Below are 18922 nucleotides of genomic sequence, written 5' to 3'. Positions count from 1 at the left end.
AGGCAAGGTGGGGATGAGTCTTTTCTGAAAGAAAAAACGAGCTCACCACTGACTTGCAAAACAGAAGTAACAATACAGCCGATATAAAAATGGACGTGTCTGTCAAAATTCTGTGGCTGACAGATCTATCCTCCTAGACAAGTGCAGAATAAACATAATAAATAAAAAATACTGTTAATAGGATGCACCCATACTTTTGCACGTCAAAAAGTGTCTTTTTTGGGGAATTACGATATTGGTTTTCTTTTGCTCGTAAAAATGACTTGTATTTGTTAGAGAATAATAAAACACTTTCTTGTCCATGGATGTCTGTTCCGAGAATTTGAGAAAGCCCCCAATATTCGTGTTGACTCACCCCAGCTTCCTTCCTCAGAAGCGTCATCTGACTCCTCCCACATCTCCTTGTTTGCCAGTAATGGGTTCTGACACTCACTCTGATTCTTTAAAGGAAAATAGTGTCCATTCCCTTGACTGAGGAAAAAAAAATGCACAAAAAGACAAATCACGCAAGGTAATCACGCAATTCTGCCAAGATCAAATTCACCTGGTGAAAACTGGGATGAACCAAAGTCTTCGATCTTTCCCGAATACTTGCAGCAGATTTTTGCGTATGCCAACATTGAAACCGTGTCGATCCGGCCCGTTGACAAAAACTGGAGCTGAAAAGGCCTCTGAAATACATTAAAAAAGGAGTCAAAATACGCAACATACATTCTTCTTTTTTTTTTTTTTTAATTCCCTTTTTGGGGCATACCTAAAGTGGATCTGTTTTTGGCTACCAGCCAACAGTGGTAACTGAAGAGGAACATGAGACTGACAAAAAACATGAGTGCCACAAACATAAGAAAAAGGACATGGAACTTGGCTGGCCCGTTTGGCAAATCCCCCTACAGAAAAAAAGTGTTACAACAAAATACATGATGCTGTGAAACCTACAGCGCATTACAACTTTTTAATGACACTTACCACCCAAAATTTTATGAAATACTGAAGGACTGTGGCGGCGATGTATATGCAGTACAGCATGGAATAAGCCAGGAACAGCAGGAAAAACTTGTAGTTGGAAAAACCAACACAGTTGTTCACCCTAAAGAAAAAAAAAATCAGCTTAGGACATCAAGAGGCTGCTAAGAATATAAGAAGAGAAGAAAATAATAACTTACCAAGGACAGTGGTGGTCCATTTTCAAAATGCACCTAAAAATATATTTGAAATCATTTACATTGCTGAGCTGCATCACTGTGAGATTAATATTCAACCGAGTAAATATAAAAATGTACATTAATTGTTCTATCCCTAGGTATGGTTTATTCAGCAACAGCATAAACTAAATCGTGTAAAAGCATCCATTTTGATTTCTCGCTCGCGTGACAAAAAATTGTGACACTAATGGCTAATAGCTAAATCCGTAAAAAAAATTACCAAAATACAGGCGTCTAACATTTAGCAAAGGAGCCACTATAAAATAATCTCTGAAAAAGTTGCTTCGTGTCCGGATTAATTTGCTTTTAATTTGAAAAGTGTCCTGTTCCTGTCACGGCATTAAAAAGCATGAATTACATTTGACGATACCGTCTGCTAACTTTAAAACTACAATCTGTAGGCAGATTTAGCAATCTCAGAAGCTAGATCATTTGACATAAACTGTTTTAGTTCTAGCACGTCTGTCAGAAAACTGTCACGAATGGCAATGTGCACCTGTAAAAAGTGACCAAAATAAAGGTACTGTATGTCATATTTTGCAAACAAGTCACTTTAACACAATTTAGCAACAAGTTGCCGATAATTTGTTCTTAATTTGAAAAGAAAAATGTACTGTTCCTGTCATGGCTTTAAAAAGCATAAATTAAGATAGAACTACATTTGTAGTGGTATCTCAAGGTGTATCTCAATTTTAGGACACAAAGACTGTGCAACATCATCTGTTTTATTTCTGGTGTCTGCTGGAAAATTTTGTCACTAATGGCAATGCTTATCCATATAAAAATGAGAAAAAAAAGCCATTCGACATTTCACAAAGGAGCCACGATAACACAATTTGGCAAGAAGTTGATTAATGTTCCACTTAATTTGCTCTTGATTTGAAAAGAAGCTCACACGAGACCAAGTGTCATCGTGTAATTCTAGAAGTACGCCTACCTGCCATATGGAAACCAGTGGGTGAGAAAGTTTACAAAAATGTTGCCTCTGTCAACTCTTTCCCTTATATAAAATTGGCTAAATATGTCAATATAACAGAAAGCTCAAACTTCTCAAAATACTTAGAAAAGAACTTTCCACAGCACTCCTGCTCATCTCTCATAGCACACTCTTTTTTTGGCACATATTGGTGAGCAAAGCGTGACTTACATTTCACAGACGGAGCAGTGGTGACAGCGGTCAGGCTTCAACACCTGGCAGCGGTCGCAGAACCTGATAGCTAGACACAAGAGGAAGGCCAGTTGAGTGCCGGATATTTGAGCTGAGCGTGCCTATGGCTTAACTTCCTGCTCAGGCATCAACACTAATGAAAGAGGCCGCAGTGCATCTGCTCCACATGGGGATGCTAATACTATTTGCTCTAGGATGCGAGAAGATTGACTGTCCCTAATCCACCTGTCTTTGTGGTGTAGCATCTCATTAAATCGTGAGTGAAAGTTTACCTCCAGACTGAGCTCGAGTGTAGATGGGCAGCTTCTTGGCAATCTCAACCAGGATTTGTTTCTGTGCATCCGGCCTCTCTTCCATCTCGTACCTTTGCTTGTCTGAGTAAGACAGCTGAAACTAAAGCCCCCCCCCCCAAAAAAGACATTCCATTAGCATCTGAAATACATTTGGGGTGCTAACACGATTTTGAGGATACCTTTTTGCATGGGGATGCAGCAGGGGTAAAGATGGACTTCCAGTAGGTCCAGATAAACATCCCAAAGCAAACATGGAAAACCAGTAAATAGGCCACTGCAGAGACAAATATTCGCATTCATATAGTAAACAAATAAACAAATTCCAAAGAAACAGTACTCACCCTTTTCTGGTGTATTCGACAAGGTGACTGCAGAAACGAGAATAAAGCACATATTTTCAGCATCATGAAACATGCACCCAGCTCAAACAAAAGTGCATTTTTTTAACACAATAGGTACATCTCACGGCTAATAACATTAGCAAGTATGCCAGACTGAAAGCGATAAGCATAACAATAGGCACTCTGTGAATAGAACGACTTCTCGCTAAAATGACTTTAACGCTTTATGTCATAATTTAAAAACCAAAACGCTAACTTCACAACAGGTCAAACCCAAAACACTTCCGCATACTTTACTCGTTCCTGCTCTGTAATTTAAATCTGCCAACACAATGTGTGCGGTAAACTGCGGTACATGTCCACGGTTTTCGAAGGAGGAAATAATGGCGAACAAAACCGATATCGTTTCCGATACTCACATAAACATAGCTGAAATACGTAAGCGTAATATGACCACAGCACCACGGAGGTAATAATAAGCACAGGTATCCACGAGAAAACCCTTTGACAGCATCTCAAACCTCTGGAGAGCGCCATACTCCATCGAAACGCAGCTACACTCTGTGCTCGATTAGTCTTCCTGCCTGAAATTTCTGCAGCAGCTTCATGTGGAATCAAATGTCGATTCAGCGCAACACTTTCTTGCCTAAATTAAATAAATAGATCAATACACTCGATTAAGCCTTATGCCATACACGAATAAAAACAAAAAAAAACATTGTCGTTCCACGTCTTTTTTTTTAATTTAACGAATACCACAGCAGCAGACTGAAAATACTATAAAAAGAAAAGCGTATCGAAATCGCTTGGCATTTTTAAATTTCGTCGATAGATATCCACAACAGAAATGAATTCTAAATGATTAAATCTTACTCTAGCCTGAACGACTAATGAGTTTTGAAGTGAGAAGTACCTAAAAAGAAAAAAAAAACACTTGACCCAACGAAATAGTACCACTAAAGCTGATGTACTCGACCAATTATTACTGTTAATTATCTATATTATTCGACAAATCGGACACGATTGCTTAAAACAAAACGCTCTCGCGGCAAAATAATAAAATAAATACATAAAAAAATGCAGTGCTTTGCCAACGTCTCCAACAGAGGTCGCTAAAAGACTGTCATAAATCTGACGCTGAGTTTTGTTTTTCCCCCCTCCAATTTGAGCGATTTTGAAAGTGACAATTTTCAACAACTGACTAATACGGAAAAGTCCTAAAATTCATTCATTCATTCATTCATTCATTCATCAAAAAGGCTGAATGTACGTAATTGTAATATTTAAAAAAGCGTATAACGGTCATCAATAAGAATATATTTCCTTGATTAGGTGCAGTGAGAACTTTTTTCCTCACTTTCCTCGAGAATTTTTCAAATGTTTCCCTTTCACTTTTTCATAAGACTTGTGGAATAACAATCTGAATTGGTTGCACCAATCTCCCTATGAGTCAGTCTTTTTCATCAAAAATTGTGACCGCCGATGTATTTGACCTCTCTACTGCTGTCCAGAATTTATCTGTAATGAAAGAGCCTCCTGGGACTGAGAGCATTGTGAGATGATCTGTGCATGGCATCCCAACTCCTGGACCTACTGCGACATCTTCCCACTTCTAACATATCATCTGTCAGTGGCTGTTGAAGTAACAACAACATCCCACCAGGCCGTTCTGGCCGTGTGCCTCGCTCTCACTTCAAGCGACCATGTCGGCTGCCGGGTGGTGACAGGTCCTCTCTTGGTTCATCCACACAGTGGAGGCATCCATCCTTCGACACCCCCCCCCCCCCCCCCCCCCCCCCTACACACACACACACACACACTACAAAGCCATTGTGTCTAGCAAAACAGTCACAGCCTTTTAATCAAAACATATGCCCGGGAGTTCAAATAAAACATCATACCAGCAGGTTGAGGCAGAGTCCTTCACTCAAAGTTGAGAGTGATGGAGGTGCATTCCATGCCACCTTGGTGGGAGTCTACATAAACAGACAGTTAAGGGCTAAATGAGAGCCTGTTTGGGCAGAGTTCACGCATGTCTGTTTGGAAAGAGAAAAAAAAAAACATGTTGTGGTTTACCTCATACCACGCAAGAAAGCTAGAATGGCATCAGCTCAAGTGTTTGGTCTTCAGCTGTAGCTCGCCGTCATGCCTTGCCCATGAAGTGGCACTTAGCATGTGGGTACGTCATTTGACCCCTGGGACCCTCATGTTCAACACTTGTTCTTCTGCAGTGGAATGGGGCAACACTGAAGATGCTAAGTAGCACCTGGACGCATATATAGCAACAGTTTGTATACACTTTTTACCACTTGAGTGGGAGGAAGTGAAGGGGAAATTTGGAATGTCAACTTTCTAAAAAAAAAGGCAAGTTTATTTGTATAGCTCTTAGTCAGTGACCCAAAAATGGTCAAAATACTGCAAAAGGGTTAAACAGACGTTGATGACGAGTGAGGCCTATAATCAACATCTCTGTATTACTTGGGGTTGAGAAGAAGAAAATTGGAAGGCATCCATTGTTTAAATTGGTAAAGCAGGCCTCCAGGGTATAGCAATTGCGTAGATTTGTTATTTCTTAAAGCACAGTGGTGTACTGTCAGTGTATCAATGAAAACTAATATTAGATTTACTTATAATACCAGCAAGAGGGAGCATACAGATGCTGAACAATAGAGAACCAAGTACAGATCCCTGCGGGACACCTCATGAAATGTTATAAGATTCTAAGAAACAGTGCGTCCTTTTTTTGGTAAAAAGATCTAAACCAAGAAAATGCTGAGCCTTTAGAAACATGACAACACATGAGGTATTTTTAGGATTAAAAAAAACAAAACAAAAAAAACTCTGGTTAAACCCAGACTTTTATTCCCTGTAGAAAAGAATATGACAGTGGATTTACTGTTTGTGTTGAATCAAAACAAAACATTTGCTTTTGCTTTCTCTCAAGAGATAAAAACAAAAAAATAAGATCTGCAATTGATTGATCTTTTCATTATTTATCTAACATAAACTGAGAAAAACCCCAACCAGTTTTTTAATACAAATAATGACAATTATAAAACTCATACAGTCCGAGGTACTTATAATAATAATAATAATAATAATAATAATAATTATTATTATTATTATTATTATTATTATTATTATTATTATTATTATTATTATTATTATAGTTTATGATTATAATTATATTAACAATAATAGTTATTATAATGACTTTTTTTTCATTTTTTTCAAATGTTTGGCTAAATTACAGGTACTGTATAAATGAAGTACCAGAGCAATAAATTACTTAAAATAATAGCAATAATAATAACAATATGCTATAATAATACTGAATCAGTTTTTTTTTTTTTTTTTATAAAACTTGCAGGTTTTGCGCTTTGTCCCCATTTAATTGCTTCAAAATTACAACCAGGGTGTTTTTAATTGTAATTCTAATTTTAATTGTAAAAAATACATTTATAATTGAAATGCAGAGGTAAAAATGGAAGAATTTACGTGACCATTAAGTTTTTTTTTTTCGTCCCCCCCAAGACTTCCAGTTTATGCACTGTATAAGGCGCACTGGATTATTAGGTGCTTTTGTGAAAATTGAAGGTTTTTAGGTGCGTCTTGTCATGGGGAAACTACTTCAAGTACTTAACAGCCGCTGAAAGTTGATTTATATTGTTTTATTTTTCTTTTATTAATGTTAAAAAGGATACAGTTTAAGGTGTACTTGTATATTTTTTATAGATAATAATCTTAGGTGCAAAGGATTTTCTTCTCCCTGGGGTGTGGGCTTTGCAAATTATAATTAAGAAGCAGAGAACTAAAAGGAAAGACAAGAACTGCAATTCAAGGCTAAACAAGTACAGCGGTCCAACGAAAAGGAAGGTCAACCAAATATGAGTGCACTCTCGCTGTTTAGCGCGTTTGAAGACTGTGGGTTTTGTCTCGTTGTTTTGCAGCGCCACAAGATGCGGCGCTTCCATTTGATAGGATTTCCATTCCATTCCCTGCGTGCTTCAGTGTCTGGACAAGGAATTCATCATGTCTGCATTTGTTTGAAGTCAATATGAAGCACATATTGGAAAGTCTGTATTCATATTGACATTGGTGCGTATCCAGGCCATCAAAGCAGTCCGGGTTGCCCACATTACCTCATTCCGAGTAAAGGTAAGTGCGTGAACATCAGATGTGAGAGCACGGGGGTAATTAGAGGCCCCAAACGTTGCTAGAAAACATCCCTGGGACTTAAAAGGACACGTCTTTCGCGATGTAGCTTAGCACTAAACAGAAAAAACACGTGATGCCCCTCACACTAAGGATACCTTGGATAAAAAATTTGCAAGTGTTTATGTGAAATTACCAAATGAATAATGTTGATATTTAATAACTCATTCAAACCCAAAGACGTGTTTTTACGTTTTTTTGTTTTTTTTTTAAGTAATCATGACGGCGGCTCGGTGGCGCAGTGAATAGCACGTCCACCTCACAGTTCAAAGGTCCCAGCTCAAATCCAGCTGGCTCCGGCCTTCCTGTGTGGAGTTTGCATGTTCTCCCCGAGCCCGCGTGGGTTCTCTCCGGGCACTCCGGCTTCCTCCCACACCCCAAAAACATGCATGGCAGGTGAATTGGACAAACTAAATTGTCCTTAGGTGTGATTGGGCGCGTGAATGGTTGTTTATCTCTGTGTGCCCTGCGACTGGCTGGCAACCAGTTCAGGGTGTCCCCCGCCCGAAGCCAGCTGAGATAGGCACCTGCGACCCCTGTGGGGATAAGCGGCTATATACATTCGTCATTCACACACCTGGATGTTTTTTTTTCAAATTTGTGTCTGGCAGGCAATTAGCTGTTACTGAATGAATCAAGTATTAAAGTTATCAATTACTTTTGGTAATTTGTAATCAATTACGATGATACTTTAGTACCTAAAGTAATTTATTAAACCCGTACCTTAGTAAATGGGCTATAAATAGATTAGCACTTTAGTACCTAATGCACTCGATTGCTTTAGCGACTTCCTTACAGAAAATAAATACGTAATTACTTTCCTACTTAGTTGCTTATAGTAATCAATTCAGTTAAAATAATTAATTACTTTTGTACTTTAAAGTAATTTATTACATTGTACATTGCAAAGTAATACATGATTTGATTAATTAAGTATCTAAAGTACTTTAAAGTAATTTATTACATCGTACATTGCAAAGTAATACATGATTTGATTAATTAAGTATCTAAAGTAATTGATTGGTGTCACATCCAAAAATAATTGCACAGTAATAAGAATAATACTTCTAATATTTATTATTATTTTATGAACTGATTATTTTAGCACTTCAGTATCTAATGCACTCGACTGATTTAGTTACTTATTTACATAATGCTTATACTACCCAATTATTTTAAGGTAATTGATTACTTTGGTAGTTTAGTGCCCAAAGGAATTTTTTTACATTTTTTACTAAGTGCCTTAGTAACAGTACTATAATAATATCATATAGAGTACTATAATAATACTTATACTGTATATTATTTTACTATAAATTAATTACTTTAGCACTTTATTACCTAATATACTCAATTGCTTTAGTTACGACTAAATTAAAGTAGTGCTTAGTACTTAATTTATTAATAACCGCTTTACCTACAGTAATACATTACTTCAGATAATTAAGTGCTAAAATAATTGATTTTATATATTAAAATAATCAACATTGATTACTTTAGTACTTTGAGTAATCAATTGCTTTAGTACTTTTTAGATTAATTAATCAATTACTTTAGTATTACACCTATCATTGATCATTTTAGTAAATAAAGTAATAAATTACTTAAGTATTTTAGTACCTAAAGTAATCCATTACTTTAGTAGGTAAAGTAATCAATTAGGTTAATATTTTTAGTACCTAAAGTAAACCTTATTTTAGTACTTAAGTACCTACATACTATTACTTTAGTACTTAGTTACCTGAATGAATCAATTATTTTAGTACTTTTCATACCCAAAGTACTAATTACTTTACAAGTGGACATTGGTACAGTCATTAGCTTGGCGTGACATCGCAAGTTTATTTTTTTTTTTTTTTCCCCCCATATTCACACTTAAAAGCAGAACAAACAATGACAGGGTGGAGGAGGAATTGCAGACACCTCACCCAGCATGTGTGAAAATAAATCTGCTCAAGGGCGGAGACGTGCGTGTCTTCAACAATCACCGTAATTGACATAGCCGAGCCACGCGGAGGACAATCATTAGGCTGTCTATTAAAGACTTTTCATTACCTAAAGACACGCACTCACTTTGGGCAGATTTGTGGTCATCACCATGAAAACATACATGGCTGCCTTTTTATTTGAGTGACAACATCTGGAAATCTGCACGACCTAAAGCATCGATCGCAGTCGACCGGTCGATCGCAAAGCTAGGATTGGTAGATCGCATGACAAAAAATGAAAGACTAAAAAAAACAAAAGGGCAATCTACGTGGCTAAAAGTTAACTGCAGGTGCACAAATATAACAGGCTGTATATAATTTCACTACTGATGGACAAACAAAGCTTCGTGAAGCACCTGTGCTATTTTTTGACTCCTCTAGATGTCATTGTTAGTTCACCCTTGTGGCATTATGTTACAAATCATGGAAATTCCTTTGATTTTTTTTTTTGTAATCATAAAAGAATCAATTGGAAAAAAAACACTAAGGTGCTGAAATTTCCAGCAGGTGATTAAAACGTAAAATTTCAGAATGCAACAATTCGGACATTTCTATGTAATTGCAGCTGGATGTGTGAGATTTGGTGTGCAAAAAAAATCATTGTCCATATTTTGGACCATATGAAACCATTCTAATTAGAATTTTTGAGATACATTTGATTAGGATTTATGAAATTGATTTTCCTGCAATTTTTGCAACATTCCATTGAGCGGCTGTCAAACTATGTCAGCAAATAGAAAATTCTTTGTTGAATTGTGTTTCACCTCAAGACAGTAGGTGGCGGTGGAGAGCAGTTAATGGCTACATCTTAAAGTGTCATCATCACGTCACAGACTACATGTATGCATAGAACTGATGTGCAATGCTCCTCACTAACGTGTTTGTTTTGTGGTCACAGACCTCTCTTCTTTACGAGGGGGCGGAGCCGCCGGCCGCACACCTGTCATGCCTTACATCATCAGCTACCTTCTTAAACGCGGCCGGCACAGGAGAACGATGCCGGGGTATTTTCTTGCCATCCATGCAACACCAGCCTACATCCGTTCCAAGTTATTGCCACGCCGATTCGTCCCTAGTGTTTTTGTGTAGTACTTGTACCTCCTGGTGCAGTTTTGTTGATTTTTCAGTTGATACTTTGTCGTTCTCCTGCGGGCTCCGACCTCTCTGGTTTTTGCTTCCCGATAGTTTTTCTAATGTCTAGTACTTTTCTAGTGTTTTTCTAGTTTTCGTGTTGCGCTTTCTGTTCGCCTTTTTGGCCCTCTTAGAGACTTTTCTTGTTTTGTGATTTGTATTTCATGTCTCGCTGGGCGTGCGCTTTCCATTATTAAATTACTCATTGACCTCCCCCTGCGAGTGCCCGTCTGTTTGGGGTCCTCTACCAAGGTATTCCTGACATGAGGCCACTGAACAATTTGTGTGGTTGAAGGAAAAAAAACCCATAAATAACTACAATTATTACGCCTTTAAAAGCATTTACAAAATTAGGAAAAAAATACAATGTGCATAGTTTGCAAAGTGTGTGCACAAGGATTAAACAGGGAGTTCTATCCAAAGAAGTAAAAATAAAATAGTATGAATAATAAATAGTTGAGAAAAATAAAAAGGCCCGCATGGTTTTTGCTTTGTTTTTCTTTCCCTTCTTACAAGCAAAATTCTGATGAACCATTTTCCAAATTCTGCATGGAAAGGTTCTGCAGTTATCCATGCAGATGACATTCCTGAGCAGATACTTAAGTGATGTTTCCATCGCTCCGATTTAATCAGCAGGGCCAAAAATTCAGACTGTGTGAGTGGAATAAATAGACAAGAGACAGACTGATGTGGGAAGGAAATGTTCAAGTGAGGATGAATACAAAGACCTGGGACAAGATGAACGTGAACGCCGAGGGACCCACTAGAATCTAGTAGAATCCATCGGAATTATTATCTAGTGACTAGATAATAATTCCGATGTATATTATAGACCCGAAACATTGTCCCTGGGTTAGCAAAGCAGGAAAATCAGCAGATTGTACTATACCTGTCATTGATCATTTTAGTACATAAAGTAAGAAATCACTTAAGTATTTTTGTACCTAAAGTAATCCATTTTTTTAGTATCTAAAGTAATAAATTATGTTAATATTTTTAGTACCTAAAGTAACCAATTATTTTAGTACCTAAGTACCTACATACAATTACTTTAGTACTTAATTACCTAAATTAATCAGTTACTTTAGTACTTTTCATACTAATTACTTTACCGGTGGACTTTGGTACAGATATTAGCTTGGGTTGACATCAACAGGCGGCACTTACAGTGCAAGTGTTTTTTTTTCCCCCCATATTCAAACTTAAAAGCAGAACAAACAATGCCAGGGTGGAGGAGGGTGAATACAAAAATATTTCACAGGGGGTACATTCCTGAAAAAAGATTGGGAACCACTTGACTAGGGAATATAAATTTATAAAAAATAAAGTCCTTTTTTGTTCATGTGTTATGTTCCCTGCTTTCCAAGTCTAATTTCTGAGAGTAGTTTTCTGAGTCAGATTTTTCCTAAATTAGTTTTCCAGACTATTTTTTAAGTCCGCTTACTGAGTCTAGTTTCAGAGAACCAGTTTTCTGAGTCTAGTTTTCAGAGTCTAGATTTCAAAACTGCTTTTCTGAGACCAGTTTATGAGCTTACGCTTTGAGTCTGCTTTCCGTGTCTAGTTTTCAGTGTCGATTTCGAGACTAGTTTTCTGAGTCAAATTTTTGAAGTTTAGTTTTCCAGACTAGTTCTTAAGTCCACTTTCTGACCCTAGTTTCCAAGACCAGTTTTTGAGTCTAGCTTTCATTCTAGATTTCAAGACTAATTTTCTGACTCTAGTTTAGTGAGTTTAGTTTCCAAGACTAAGTTTTGAGTCTGCTTTTCGAGTCTAATTTCCGAGACTAGTTTTCTGGCTCAATATTTTCAAGGTTAGTTTTCCACTTTCAGAGTCTAGTTTCCAAGACCAGTTTTCAGAGTCTGGATTTCGAGACTCGTTTTCTGAGTCTAGTTTAGCAAGTCTTGCTTTCCTGTTCCAGTTTCCCTCCAAGATTACCTCTACTGTAACCATGTCACTTTTCAGTCTGACTTGGGAAAATAAATTGATTAAAAATCAAGCTCCCTTTTTGAATAGAGAACAGATTTGATTTAATATCGTTTGAGATAATGACATCATTTAGAACCCATTTAATTTTTGGCATAATGCGCAAAGACATATTTGTGTATTTATGCGTGTGGAATGTTTTTCATCAAAACAGGCTTTTATCAGTAGTGGAAAAGTGAGTTCCATTGAAGGTCTTTCCACTTATGTCTTTTCAAAGTTCCATCTTTCCACTGGCAGTGTCATGTGAAGCCTGGCAGCTGACTGCGCGGGATCCAGTGTTACAGTCGCACTGCTGTCAGGAGCCGCCCGCCAGACCGACAGCTGCTTGGAAAAAGATTGTCGTGGCTTCAAAGAGAACTTGCGAGTCCCCGCGTGACAGTAAAAAGCTCCTCCAATCGGCCATTGCTCAAAAACCCTCACGCACGCGCACGCACACCTCCAGTGACCCCTCGGCCTAGCTGGGCTACAATAAATCTGAGAACTGGAGTTGCCTCATTAGCGCTGATGCAAACGCAAGAGTGTGTTAATGTACGTGAATCATTAACAGAATGAGAAAAAAAAAGTCTTTTCTTGGACGCTCATGTAAGATGAACATAATGAACAACTGCTGCTTCTGGCACCGAAGTTCTTCTCGGCTCCCATCTGTTCGTGATGAGCTAGCTAGCTACCTGCTCTGGTGCAAAAAACACACTGCACGAACGTGCACGTGGAGCAATCACCCTGCGCATGACTCCGGACGCTCGGCGAGGCAACGATAAGCGTTGTTTACGTGTGTGTTTCTGTATCCATGACAATAAATTCAACCTGTCCACATGTCATCAGGTGGCTGATAATGGAGTTGTCTTGCGGTGATGATGTCACGGGCATTAAACGTGCGCATTTGCACGAGAGCTCTGTGTTGAGTTAAGGATTACGGGGGGAATTAAAGTGCCAGTGTCACCTCCAAAAAGCTCCTCCATCTTTTCACGTCACATAAAGACGTTGAATCTATACACTTGGGCAGCGGCAAGTGCTTTGTTACAATGTATTTTCCATATTCAAAGGCCAAGAAAAATACAGCAAAACCAGCAGTGCTAAATCAAAGTCTGGCCTGGAAAAAGAGGTGAAAGGAAGAAAAAGCTGTAGAAATGGAGGAGGGGTACACAATTCACTTGCTTCCCATGCATGGACCCCGATTCTCTATTCTGCTTTTTCCCACCCTCTGTCACACGCATACCGTCTCAGCGCAGCAGCTCTGAGTTAAGAGTTGGGTGACCAGAAGTCCCGATTTAACCGAGACAGTGCCAGTTTTGAGACTTGTGTCTCGAGCACCGGCAGATTTCGTCAACCCCATTTTTGTTGTATGTCACACAGAGGTCAAATTGATTCAAAAGATAAACCAATGATAAAAGAATCCATCCTTCCTTTTCACTTTCACATTCACGTGGGTGTCATTTCAGAATGAGAACTACGTCCAGTATCCATTTCAAAGAATTATGGGAAATGACACTGTAAGGAGCATTTTCCCCCGGTGAGGTCCCCCAATTTTATTACAAAAGTAAAAAAACAAACAAAAACAAAAGCAAAACTTGAGACTAGACTCGAAACCTAGCCTCAGAAACTAGATTCAGAAACCTAGTCTCATAAAGTAGACTCAAAAAACTATACTTGGGAAGTGAACTAAAAACCTAGGCCCCCAATTTTATTTCAAAATTCAGTAAAAAAAAAAAAAATTCTGTAGTCCTACAGTTGACTTGAGACTAGATCCAAAACCTAGCCTCAGAAAGTAGACTGAAAACTAGTCTCATAAACTAGACTCAGGAAACTAGACCCAGAAAACTTGTCTTGAAAACTTAACTCGGAAAGTGGACGAAAAACCTGGGATGATATACTAGACTCGGAAAAACTATAATTAAAACGAAACTAGGAAGACAGCTTAGCATGGCATATGGAGAACATTCACACTATTCACAAGGTAATAATTTCTCAGCCATGCTGTTTGCTTGTGAAATGTGAATGTGAAAATAATGGACATAATTGAGAATATTCTATTCTTCAGGCAGGATAATTCTTACGAAATTTGTATTCACACATGACTTCTGATCAACCCTGGCTACCATGTCACTGTCACTGATTTAAGTTCAGTTTGCTGGCTATATTGAAAATGGAAGAGTTTGCTGGTTTCTTGGGGTAAAATATGCTAAAATTATTAGTTAGCACTGCATTGGCCCGAAAAGATGCCCACCGGGTGACTGCCCTGTATGCCAGATGGTATGTAGATAACATTTAGAATAGAATGCTGTGTAATTATTTCTGAGTGCAGTAAATACTATTTCTCTTCTTCTGGGTTGAAATTTGCAAACTGGCGAGACACAGCGACGAACTTTCCGCTTTGTCTAATACGCAAGGTATGCGCCTTCTTGTGCCAAATTCCTTCAAACAATAACAAAAGTCAGGATGCCAAATTGCCCATAGGTGTGAGTGTGAATGGTTGTCTGTCTTCAAGCGGGAAACGGAATGGATGGATGAATAGCTTGATGACGTTTGTTTGTGAATTCGTATTTTATAATGGGACTTATGTTAATTGTTAAAACAGGTGATTAGCATCCAACGACAAAAAGGCATGAAATAATATGCTAACGTTAACAAAAAAACATGGCCGATTAAATAATAGCTCCAAATTTTAGGGCATGGATATTAATTAGTTGTGGTTGCAGTTTGATACCAACTTAACCCTTGTGCACACACTTTGCAAACGATATACATTGCATTTTTTTCCTAGTTTTGTAAATGCTTTTAAAGGCGTAATGATTAAAGTTATTTATGATTTTTTTTTCCTTCAACCACTGAAATTGTTCAGTGGCATCAGTTCTATCCATATATATATGTAGGTTAAATTTATTAACAACAAAAATTTTAAAAATGGTAGGGTCTGTCTTAATAGTCTGTGACGTGATGATGACACTTTAAGACATAGCCAATAACTGGTCTCTACCGCCATCTTGAGGTGAAACACGTCAACAAAGAATTGTCTATTTGCTGACATTGTTTGAGCGGCAGTCAACAAAATGCTGCAAAAATCGCAAGAAAATCCATGTAAAAAATCCTGTTAAAATGCATCTCAAAACTGTAATTATAATCATTTTACGTGGTCCAAAATTTGGACAATGATTATTTTTGTACACAAAATTTCGCACATCCAGCTGCAATCACATAGAAATGTCAGAGGCGTTGCATTTTAAAATTGTACATGTTTTAAAGTTTTGTGGTGAAAAAGTTTGGTTTTGTAACTTTTATTTAACCAGAGGCCAGGCAGTCTCACAAAAGAGATCCATTGACCTCGGCGTTAATGTTTTTTTTTTTTTTTTTTGTCTTGGACGTATTTTCCACACTATAAGGCACACCCAAAAGACTTCGATTTTCTCAAAAGGTGATAATGCGTCCTATAATACGGTGCGCCTTGCCATAAATTGCAAGTTTGCATTTTCAGGGAACAAAATAAATAAATAAATAAACAAACAACTTGATCTCCATGTAAATCCGTCAATTTTCACTTCTGCATTTCAGTTATAAATGTATTTTTTTACTATTACAATTTATATAAGACCCTGTTTGAAATTTTGTACTGCTTTACATGTCCCACTTCTGATTTATGTTCACTTTAGCGCAGCTTCATCTAGTGGATGCATGACGCAACCCCAGCCACTACTGTAGCTTCTATTCTATGAACCTTATAAAGCGGCGCACCTTATATATGAAAAGAGTTTTAAAACAAGCCATTTATTGAAGGTGCGCCTAATAATCTAGTGTGCCTTATAGTGCGAAAAATACTCTACTACTTTTTATACATGCTCTATTTTGGCCTTTCAAAAGCCATCAATCCTTTCAATATACTTTTTATAATTGTCTCTACCTGTAAAGTGTCATGAGGAAGTTGGCATCAGTCCCGTCTTAAGACAATTTTCTTCCTGACTGAACCTTCTTCTGGGCGTATTGGGAGGAAGCCAGAGTATCTGCGAAGAGTAACAATGCTAGCCATTCGTCACTCCACGACCAATTTCGACTTCCAAAATCTGTTCTCCCAAGTTTGCAAGACCGTTCTTGCTAAAGTTAGTCTCGACAAACAAGCCTGTATGACAGCACCTGTTTGGAATCTGATTGTCTGCTGATGATGCAAACACTTCTCCACGGTTCAGATAATAAAGCTCGGGATGAGTTTCCCACCTGCAGATATCTACACGTACTTGGACTGGTGTCTTGATGGGTCATAACGGACAAAGTCGGCAATGCGCTCATGCTGTGAACTCTGTTGTCTGGTCACGGTGAGGACAGCTGAGGTCAGAGCAACGGCAAGATAATCCCCATCACTGCGCACCGCTCACGCCTGCGTCTAATAGAAAACAGACATAATAGCAGATTCCTGCCGGTGATTAATGATATTGATTCAGTTTTCCACGTTTGGGGTTTTAGCCTTCTGAAATGTTTCATCGGCGCTGCCATGGACAATTAGTCTGATTACTCTGCATTGGCATCAAACAGACCTAGCTTGATAGGTCCTGGGCCCAACAAGAGGAATTGGAAGGCGGAAAACAAGCCTGATGTCTCATCAACATATCTGCAGGGAGATGTGAATGCCACGTGTTAACGCCCACTCGCATGAATGGTTGCACATATTAAAATTCATCAAATACGTCAAACTGGACAGGTAAGATTTTTACATAGTGCTTTGTGCCAATATCTAAAGATTAAAGTGGACATCTTGTCATTTCATGAGCACACCCAGAAGGAAATGTCATTCATAAACCAGATGTCATTCAAGAACTGAAATAAAAGGTCACAAAATCCCTCATCTTCTGAACCAGGGAAAACTGAGGCATTTACAATATGCCTTACTGTATGGCTCTGTTATGTCACATTGATTTGTACCTATACATATACACATTAATACATATATAAAGCGTACTCCAATTGGTGTGCTCTGTTTTGCATTTATTTGATCTTTTCATCCAACCACCACAAATTAAACATACTATGATAGATAGATAGATAGATAGATAGATAGATAGATAGACAGACAGACAGACAGACAGACAGACAGACAGACAGACAGACAGACAGACAGACAGACAGACAGACAGACAGACAGATAGATAGATAGATAGATAGATAGATAGATAGATAGATAGATAGATAGATAGATAGATAGATAGATAGATAGATAGATAGATAGATAGATAGATAGATAGATAGATAGATAGATAGATAGATAGATAGAATACATTTTGTCTCATCTGACCCAAGCAGCTTTACCATTTATGTCTCATCCGACCCAAGGAGCTTTCTCCATGTAGTTTGCAGAGAAATTTGGATATAAACTGTGATTAGCACATGCTTCATAGTGAGGATATCAAGGTATGAAGCTGGTGTTTTCACTATGCTGTCTGAACTGAAATCGGCTCTAGTTACCACCAAGGAAGACAACTAGGTTTGAAAATGGACTGATAAATGTAATGCAATTGAACAGTTTTGGTTATGATTCAAAGAATGAATTTCAAACTTTTTCACTAACACGGTGAGTCCCGGCTAACAGTATTAAACGTAAGCAAATTATTTTGTTGATTTGCACATACAAACACTGTCAGAAATTGGACCGTCCTGTATCCACAACAGGAGGCCCAAGAGATACCAGAAACAGGGAGATGGTATCAAAACGGGATTAAAGCGCTGCGTCGTCATTGCGTCAGTACAGCAGCTCAGTCGTACAAGCATCCCGAGCGGCAGAATCAAGTGTTCGTTGCACTTCATCAGCCCCAAACGTGTTAATGAGACTTTATCGATTCAGTCATGTCATTCCCGCCCGATCTATCTCCGCAGGGTGCCCCACCCTAACTCAATCCAGATGAGCTGCATCATGTCATACTTGGAGGCAAACCAGTCTTACATGACAGGAGTGGGTGGGAATTTCGAGACTTCTGATAAAAAAAGGGGAGAGTTGGAAAAACATTTCTAAAGGGACGCTGTGTTGAAAAAAAAAAAAAAAAGCATGAGGCCTTTTCCACAGCTGTTTTGCACATTGGCCCGAGTCAAGCAGCGCGGCTGCTAATGGAGTGATAGGCAGAATGGAGACCTGCTCCGCCGAGAGCCATTTTACGCTTCTCAGGGTGTTGAAGAAGTGCATTAGCGGGACCGCACACACACACACACAGTTTGCAGTTCATTTCTCACACAAACACAAGACTCTGTCGAAGCTCATAAAGTCACCAATGACACCGCGCTGCCTGCCGTGCCGAACAACATTCATTCTCCATTCAGTTCAGTTCAAATGCTTGGAACCGGGCGCGCCTTTTCGGTGCTTTTTCTCAGAAAACGACGGTCTACTGTTGACTGTGTCCAAAGACGACAAGGATGAGAACATGAAAACCCAGCAAACGCTGCTAAAACAATTAGCCGAGAGACAATAAAATGCTGTATATAGCTGACGGGAACCACTAAAAACCTCCGCCAAAGTGGTTATGTTCTCATTTGTTTGTTATCTTTCCAAAGCGCAAACGAGGCAAGATGTGGAGCTTCTTGCCTTGTCAACAACTGCTTTTCAATCTCCTACTTCAGCAAATAAGCGCGGAAA

At 38.4% G+C, this 18922-nt stretch overlaps 1 protein-coding gene across 6 annotated transcripts in view; it reads right to left on the bottom strand.

The window, feature by feature from the left end:
- zdhhc15b (zDHHC palmitoyltransferase 15b) overlaps window positions 1-18922 on the bottom strand; it is a 77461-nt gene that overhangs the window by 4664 nt on the left and 53875 nt on the right. For 4 of the 6 annotated variants that reach the window (XM_088432216.1, XM_088432215.1, XM_088432220.1 and 1 more), the window contains 14 exons: window positions 16839-16912; window positions 16542-16687; window positions 16211-16310; window positions 5081-5270; window positions 4906-4980; window positions 3005-3031; window positions 2843-2937; window positions 2643-2763; window positions 2350-2419; window positions 1164-1196; window positions 967-1087; window positions 755-887; window positions 545-671; window positions 356-471 (listed from right to left, as the gene is read on the bottom strand). In XM_088432216.1, the coding sequence (XP_088288342.1) occupies window positions 356-471; window positions 545-671; window positions 755-887; window positions 967-1087; window positions 1164-1196; window positions 2350-2419; window positions 2643-2763; window positions 2843-2902 (781 nt within the window). In that variant the 5' untranslated portion in view covers window positions 2903-2937; window positions 3005-3031; window positions 4906-4980; ... (2 more) ...; window positions 16542-16687; window positions 16839-16912. Of the gene's footprint in view, window positions 1-355; window positions 472-544; window positions 672-754; window positions 888-966; window positions 1088-1163; window positions 1197-2349; window positions 2420-2642; window positions 2764-2842; window positions 2938-3004; window positions 3032-3423; window positions 4697-4905; window positions 4981-5080; window positions 5271-16210; window positions 16311-16541; window positions 16688-16838; window positions 16913-18922 lie in introns of those variants that run through there. The other 2 variants (XM_088432217.1, XM_088432214.1) reach the window with 2 other exon arrangements.

This window comes from Hippichthys cyanospilos, chromosome 13 (assembly GCF_059441005.1).
Source record: "Hippichthys cyanospilos isolate Australia breed blue-spotted pipefish chromosome 13, RoL_Hcya_1.0, whole genome shotgun sequence".
Classification (NCBI taxonomy): Eukaryota; Metazoa; Chordata; class Actinopteri; order Syngnathiformes; family Syngnathidae; genus Hippichthys; species Hippichthys cyanospilos.
This window is presented reverse-complemented; position numbering and strand designations above follow the sequence as displayed.